General features: G+C 36.4%; 1 protein-coding gene across 1 annotated transcript in view; it reads right to left on the bottom strand.

The window, feature by feature from the left end:
- CLPX (caseinolytic mitochondrial matrix peptidase chaperone subunit) overlaps window positions 1–8,710 on the bottom strand; it is a gene marked incomplete at its 5' end in the record, with an annotated part of 38,147 nt that overhangs the window by 13,303 nt on the left and 16,134 nt on the right. Inside the window, 3 exons of the mRNA XM_011940393.1 lie at window positions 3,569–3,610; window positions 5,577–5,736; window positions 7,839–7,993. Of these exons, the coding sequence (XP_011795783.1) occupies window positions 3,569–3,610; window positions 5,577–5,736; window positions 7,839–7,993 (357 nt within the window). The remainder of the gene's footprint in view (window positions 1–3,568; window positions 3,611–5,576; window positions 5,737–7,838; window positions 7,994–8,710) is intronic.

Here is an 8,710-nt window from a genome sequence, read left to right as displayed (position 1 = left end):
AAGAAAGAAAGAAAGAAAGCTTTAGCTCTGGACCTTCCTTTGTCTCTGAGTAGAAGCCATATGATCAAGGGTAAGTCATATAAATTTTATGTTCCTGTTTCCTAATCAATAAATCTACTAGAGAAACCAAATATGGTAGACCTCACTATCTCTGGCCCTATCTAAATCTCTAATTTTATTGGACCTGTACTGGATCTTTCTAGTTCCTTTATTAGAGACGTAACTCTTAACTAGATGTGACTAACACTGCTAATGACTACATGGGACTGACACTGCTAGTGAAGTATCAGTTGATCAGCCAGGTTCCTACAAAAATAAATCTTTAGGGTGGGCATGGTGGCTCAGCCTGTTATCCCAGCACTTTGGGAGGCAAGGCTGGTGGATCACCTGAGGTCAGGAGTTCAAGAACAGCCTGACCAACATGGTGAAACCCTGTCTCTACTAAAAATACAAAAATTAGCCAGATGTACTGGTACACGCCTATAGTCCCAGCTACTTGGGAAGCTGAGGCAGGAGAATAGCTTGAACCCGGGAGGTGGAGGTTGCAGTGAGCCAAGGTCACACCACTGCACTCCAGCCTGGGCAACAGAGTAAGACGCTATCTCAAAAAAATAAAATAAAATAAAATAAAACAAAACAAAATAAATAAATCTTTATTCTTTCTCTTGGCTGAAGGAAAGATTATCCAGATTTGTAAATATTCAGATTGTTCTTGGTTCTTAGCATTTGAGTACCTGTCATCATAACATACTTGTTTATATTTTCTGAATTTATTTTTACTTTTTCTTTTTTTTCTTCTCTTTTCTTTTTTTTTTTTTTTTTGAGACAGAGTCTCTCTCTGTTGTCCAGGCTGGAGTGCAGTGGTGCAATCTCAGCTCACTGCAACCTCCGCCTTCTGGGTTCAAGTGATTCTCCTGCCTCAGCCTCCTGAGTAGTTGGGATTACAGGCACATGCCACCACACCTGGCTAATTTTTGTATTATTAGTAGAGATGGGGTTTTGCCATGTTGCCCAGGCTGATCTCAAACTGCTGACTTCAGGTGATCCACCTGCCTCGGCCTCTCCAAGTGCTGAGATTACAGGCATGAGTCACTGCACCTGGCCTAAATTTTATTTTCTAAGAAATTGATTAAGAAAACTAGACTTTCCAATGCATTATTATTTTAATTAAACTGAAAGAATAATAGTTCAGCAGACATATCTATTATCATGGTCCTACTCCATCTGGCTGTCACTTTCAAACTATCTTCACACTTAAGGTAAAGCATTATTCTATTCATCAAAAACAATAAGCATTCCATAAACATCTGGATTAAACTGTGCTACCTTTGAGGGTTAATAATTAGGGAATAATTCACAATGTTGTGCCTCATTATAATCCACATCAGCCAAGAAAACCCAGTCTGCTGTATGGGGTTAGTTAAATTGTCACTAGCAAAGTACTTTTTAAAATTTCAGCAAAATCTGGTTAGCGATTATGATAACATAGGAAGGGGCTTGGGTTAAGTTTAGCTCTGCCCAAAGGGGAAAAATGATTTAGATGTAGCTTCGGATAAGCGAGGCCAGCAAGTGCTTGTCATTCACTCATTCTCTCTCTCTCTCTCTCTCACACACACACACACACGATTTAGATGAATAACTGAACAAAATTGCAAGAGGCATATTAATTACAGTGGAACCATATAATCTATGTGTTTAACTTACTTAATGATTTAAGTTAAAAAAAGAAATAATTTAAATGGTACAGATGATGTCTATCATCTCATTTTATGAGTATATGCCTTACAGTAAACTTGAGACAACTCTCTGATTCTTTCAGTTAGTCCCTGTTTGTGCATCTCTCACTTTGTAAGCATAGCTGTCTAAAATTAAGACCAAGAGCAAGCAGGCTAGTGTAGTAGTTAGCTGCACAGAGCTCACCAGCTGTGTGGCCATGGATAAATTACTTAAAATTTACGTGTTACAGTTTTCTTATTTCTAAAATGGAGATAAAAATAATAGTTTCTGTCTCATGGGTTTAGGGGAGATTAAATGAATATATGCAAAACACTTAAGAACAATACCTGGCAGATAGTTTTATAAGTGTTACAGAAGAATCTGTGATTATTATTACCATTTCCCTAGTGTTTAATTATTCACACAACATAGCCTTTAAATGCAAACGAAGTATTTCATCTGGTGCTCAACTTAAACAACATTATATTCCAAAGATGGAGAAAAAAAGCCAATTGTGTCAGTCCTCCTAAAAGCTGTATGTTGGTCTCTAAAATTTTACTTCCAAAGGGACTTACAAGAATTAATCTTATTGTACATGATTTTGGTCTGAAACCCTAGACCAGTGTTAGGGTCTAACACCCCCAGCCAGTGTTAGTTAACAACCTAACTTTAGAACTTAAAATCCCAAATAAAACACAACAAAACTGCACAACAATAAATTTAAGCTTCTGAAGTATTTGTTCCTAAGTCAATCTTTTACATAAGTTCTTAAACACTGTTACTTGTTAACATTCAAATAACATTGAATCACTACATATATTACATGACATGTCTTTCAAAATATGGACTACAGACTTTCTTTACTAATTTAGTATAGTTTCACTAGCCATCAACACAATTTATGAGTATGGTATTGACTGCATATCAGAATATATTTTTTCATTATGAAATATAAATTACATATATACCTAAAGGCTATTATTTAGATCTTACATTCTTATATATAATCTAATTCTATTGCACTTATGTATTTTTTAATTTTACCGTGCATGGTATAATCAGTATTTCCACAAATTTAAAAATAATTGGGGATAATGTAATGTTATTACATGTGATAAATGTCATGCCCAAGTTGGTACACAAGTTATATTCTCATGGCTTATCCTATATACAGTACACTTCAAATAGTGGATATATAATACTACTTGGTTCAAAGGCAAATGTAAAAGTATCAAACTTAGCTAATTTTCTTTATTTCAATTACTAAAATAAAAGGCCATGTGAATCTTTCTATGACACCCCTGGAACCTCTACCCTCAATGCAGCAACTAACTCCATCTCCAAAGGAATAGGTCCAAAGGAATAGGTGGAAGACATCAGAAGGGCCAGTCTCCTTGGTCTATCAAGTCCTTCCACACCCTCCATCGGACCATCTGATGCTTTTAGGGGCAATCCAGGGCTAGAAACAGTGAATTAAGGCTTACTCACAATTTGTAAGACTGTAAGTTTCATAAATACCAAAAAAGAAACAGTGTGGTTTCTGGCAAAGAGTAGCTAGAAAATAATCTGCCTCCCCCAAATTCCTGTGACCCACAAGAAGCAGGCCAACTCTAATTGTAGTTTGATAGAAAAAATAAAAAATAACCAAACATATAGAAATTAAAATTAGTTATGAAAAACTATTCCAAAGTTATTTATACCATGTATGCTAAACACATTTAGATAATATGTATCTTTCTTGGTAATACACAAGCAAATACATACATGTCTATCACTGCTACTGCTGAAACACTTCACTGAAATAAATGTCAAAAGGAAGAATGATTACAGAGGAGGACCTGAAGTCACTTACTTGTAAATCTGTACTCATCCTCCCGTCTTCTTATTTCTAACTCTAAGAAAGAGGATGAAAATATTACATATTTGTTTACCTTGGGGGAACAAACAATGAGTATCCCACCTCCTGTCCTCTTTCAAATATATTTAAAGGATGTGTTCACTAACATTTTTCAGCTTTTCATATTAAGAATCTATATGCTATATCTTTTCTATATTAAAACAAAACCATGCATAAAGATGGCTGTCCAGTTGCTAATATTCATATTTGTCAAATATATAATTGATGTCTACTGTAAGGGTATAATAAGTCTTTAATAAGAGTTTAAGCCCCTCATGCTATAAATATTATAACCATTTGCTCCTCCAGCACTTAGAATAGCTTAAATATTTATTTACTGACTGAAGAAAACAAAAAAGTTTTGCCACATAACTATCAGTGCTATTTGGACCTTATAAAAATGAAGATTTCAGGCCAGGCGCAGGAGTTCAAGCCTATTAATCCCAGCACTTTGGGAGGCTGAGGCAGGTGGATTGCTTGGGAGGTTGAGGTGGGAGGGTCACTGGAGCCTGGGAAGTTGAGGCTGCAGTGAGTTGCGATCTAGCTTGGTGACAGAGCGAGACCTTGTCTTGGAAAAAAAAGAAAAAAGGTTCTGAGTCTTCCATTAGTTATAATTTATACTTTCCAAAAATAACTGATACCATCACATAACTATTTTGCAGTGATGTAAGTTCAACAAGTGAACAAGTGTCTTCATTGATATAAATTATACATTTAGTTGCTACTAAAGGCTATCAAAGATAATGTAGATTTATAAATTTAAGTACTTAGCAGAACTCCTTCACACTGTACAGTGATAATTAAAAGAATCTAAAATGATGGAATGTAGGCCTAAATCAGAAATCAGGGCTGTCTGGCCAACAAAACAAAAAATTAAATATTTATATTTACTCTATTCATAATTGTTTTAAATAAAATCATTCTATTAATATACATTATTGTCCATAGTAAATTGAGATTATACAGTATATTCTCAGTAAATTGTCCATAGTATATCTCATTATTGTCCATAGTAAATTGAGATTATACAGTACTGGTATATTAAAATCTACCCTTAATAGAAATTGTACTTTGAATCACTTACAAATTTGCCCTTAACCTTAATACACTCTGTAGCTAGGGCCCAAAGAAAAACGGGTGCTGGATATATTAACAGTTATCATCTCCACATATCTCTGACACAGGCAAATGAAATTCTGTATCCTGAACCCAAGAGAACCGAGTTGTACAGAGCATTGCTAAGATCCATTCATGGGGAACTAGTTGTGGTAAAATCTATAATTCAAAAATGATGTCTCAATCTCTACCCTAGTGGCTTTCAAACATTTTTTACTAAGACCCTCAATAAGTAGTATAATTTTCTTTGTGACTCAGAACCCATGCACATATAACTGAAAATGTAAGGTTTTTTTTTTTTCCTTTTTTTTTTTTTTGAGATGGAGTCTTGTTGCCCAGGCTGGAGTGCAGTGGCATGATCTCGGCTCACCGCAACCTATGCCTCCCCAGGTTCAAGCAATTCTCCTGCCTCAGCCTCCCAAGTAGCTGGGACTACAGGCATATGCCACCCCACCCAGCTAATTTTTGTATTTTTAGTAGAGACGGGGTTTCACCATGTTGGCCAGGCAGGTCTCGAACTCCTGACCTCAAGTGATCCCCCCCACCTCAGCCTCCAAACGTGCTGGGATTACTGGCATAAGTCACCATGCCAGGCCTAAGAAATAATATTTACCTTAACTAGAAGTTAATGTATTCTGATATTTTCTATTCACATCTATCAAATTTTTTTAAAATGTTGTTGGCAACCTACCAAAATGATTTCATGACCCACTAATGGGGAGTAACCTGCACTTTGAAAAATGTTGCACTATATAAAAAACATTTTAAGAAGAAAGTGAGGAGTTACAAATAAAGATTACTTTTAAGCATAGCAATCTCTATTTAGGTCAATTATCAAAAACGCTACCTCTTGGTGTTAATGATGTCTGCTTCTCAACCTCTGCTTGCTGTCTCAGATTAGCTGGGATATTATTATATATTCTCTTATAATGATTGTACACAGCAACTGAAAGCACCTTCTTAGCAAATGACTGGCCAACAACATACTTGTCGAGGTAGTTATAAATCTGAAAAATGATTAGGTATGAATAATTTAATATGAGCTATTATAAGAGCACACACATTAGAAAGTTACATACTAAGCATACTTGCTTACAGTTTTAAATCTGAACAAAGACTCTCATTAAAAACAAAATGACAACATATTATATAGCAATGATTCAGAGGCCCTAAACACTAAATGAACAAAAACACATTTGTTCTCTAGCTTAACAAAGTATCACTGTGTTATGCTAATTTCTATTCTATAAACAATGCTATCAATCTTTATTTTTTAATAAAAAATTAAATTTAAAGTAACTTAGAATACATACACATGCCACCATGGGTCTAAAAGTATCAACATTAATGTAAATCATTGAAATAAATCTATACCTCTCAATCAAATGAATAATATTCTTCACAAAGGTAACGTATTATAAAACTACCCTTTTCAGAAACAGGCATTACATAATCAAAAGCCATTATACTATCAGTATCCATGTGTTTTAATACATTTAGTTTTTTCTCAGATATTAACTTCAAAGCTACTCATTTATCTAAATGAGACCCTAAAAACTGTATTCTTACTATTTTTTTTAATTTTCTGAAAATACATTTTTTTTCTTTTTTTGAGACAGGGTCTCACTGTATTGCCCAGGCTGGTCTTGAACTCCTGGGGTTCAAGCGATCCTTCTACCTCGGCTTCCCAAAGTGCTGGGATTATAGGCATGAGCCACCAGGCTCAACCCTAAAAACTTTATTCTTAATAGCAGCTAAAGCTCTATTCTACACTTGGTTATTGCCAACAGCTTGGAACCTGGGGTAAATTTTTTACTCACCAGAAAGTGAATAGAAATGAAATGGTTGGTGAATTAATATTCACCAACTCCTGCCGGGCATGGTGGCTCACGCCTGTAATCCCTGCACTTTGGGAGGCTGAGGTGGGTGGATCACTTGAGCCCAGGAGGTGCAGACCAGCCTGGACAATAAGGCGAAACCCTGTCTCTACAGAAATTAGCTGGGCATGGTGGCACACACCTCCACCCAGCTACTGTGGAGGCTGAAGTGGGAGGATCACTTGAGCCCAGGGAAGTTAAGGCTACAGTGAACCATGAGTGTGCCACTGCACTCCAGCCTGGGCAACAGAGTGAAACCCTGATTAAAAAATGAATAATTCAAAAACTCCTGAAAATAGTTAAACTGCCTGGAATTTTAACTCAGATGTCTGAAGTCTACACAAATTCGTACAGAATATAAAGTCCAATATATTTTCCATTTTTTTAATGACAAATTCTTTAGTTGTTAACCATATACATTTTTTTATAGTTTTAAACATCTTTATTCCTTACAAATTATACCAATGACATTAAATCTGTCACAGCACATTTGGAAGTAGAGACAAATGCACTGCTATCTAAACACAGTAGAAGAAAGATACACTGAGGCAAAGAGAAATAATCTAAGTGTGCAAACATCTGAGACACAGCCAGAAGGCACACAGCCAGGGTACAAGGGTTCCCAGTTCTCAAAAAGCACACATCAAGTACCCAGTGGAGCTGGTGGTACATTCTGTTACGTTTCACAGGACCAAATCATACTCGGCCTGAGGCTTCTAAAAACAGTTCACACCACCAAAGCCACAGTGCTATACAGAGCAGTCCTGGCACACTGGCTATGAAAAAACTACTCGCTTATATTGTTAGACTGAAGGCTGTTTTACCATAAAATAGACCAATTTAAGGGAGATAATTTTTTTTTAAGGCTAGTCAAGTGGACCAGCCTAGGCTAGTGTTATTTAAGGGTCCAAACGAACAAAAATAAATCAAAACTTGCTTGCTCTATTGTAAAGATATTACTTCAGATTAACTTGGTATTAAGTTAACATTTTAATAATTATCTAGCTACATTTCACTGCTACTAAATACAGTAATCATAACATGGGAAAAAGCAACAGACCCCATATTTAAATTCCAAAAGGCAATAACAATTTAGCCACATACGGTCCATATTATGAACCTGTAATACTTGTTCAGATACTAGTATTAGGATTCAATGTAAACTTGGGAAAGGGAAGCAATGGAATGTTTTCAAGATAGAATACTTGTAAGACTGAGCTTAAGACTTATACCTTCTTAGGGGGAGGTGGTGGTTTCTGTTGGAATGCCAATTTTACAGCTTCTGCTGCTGATTCAGGTTCTTTAATTATGCTTTTCTTTGAGTCTGCTTCAGATAGCACAACAAAAAAATGATGACATTTTTCACATTTGACAAAACGGGTGGATGCTGTAAAAGAAAACAGAGGTAAATAGAGCGAAATAAAAAGTAATTCCAATAGTGATTAACCTTAAAGATTCCACTGTAAATGAAAGCTATGCACCTGACAAAAAGTAGACTCACTATTCCATCTACTTGCCACACAAACAGCCTCATTTATATATGAAGTATACTACAAAGATAGATGAGTTCAGTCAACTACCTTTTGTTCATTTCTATTAGGTTCTTTCATTTTGTGATACACTTCATTAAAAGATTGGGTGAAATTTTTCCAACTTTCCATTCACTAAAAAAGATTTTTTTTTCTTTTGGAGATGGAGTCTCGCTCTGTCGCCAGGCTGGAGTGCAGTGGTGCGATCTCGGCTCACTGCAACCTCTGCCTCCTGAGTTCAAGCGATCCTCCTGCCTCAGCCTCCCAAGTTGCTGGGATTACAGGGGTGCACCATCATGCCTAGCTAATTTTTGTATTTTTAGAAGAGACAGGATTTCACCATATTGAGCAGGATAGTCTCAGTATCTTGACCTTGTTATCTGCCCACCTCGGCCTCCCAAAGCGTTAGGATTACAGGTGTGAGCCACCGCGCCTGGCCCACTAAAAAAGATTTTAAAATCTCTTGAGAACATGGAGTAATCATCTTTTTTTTTTTGAGATGGAGTCTCGCTCTGTCGCCCAGGCTGGAGTGCAGTGGCCGGATCTCAGCTCACTGCAAGCTCCGCCTCCCGGGT

Source organism: Colobus angolensis, unplaced genomic scaffold (genome assembly GCF_000951035.1).
Source record: "Colobus angolensis palliatus isolate OR3802 unplaced genomic scaffold, Cang.pa_1.0 Scaffold19, whole genome shotgun sequence".
NCBI classification, from domain to species: Eukaryota; Metazoa; Chordata; class Mammalia; order Primates; family Cercopithecidae; genus Colobus; species Colobus angolensis.
This window is presented reverse-complemented; position numbering and strand designations above follow the sequence as displayed.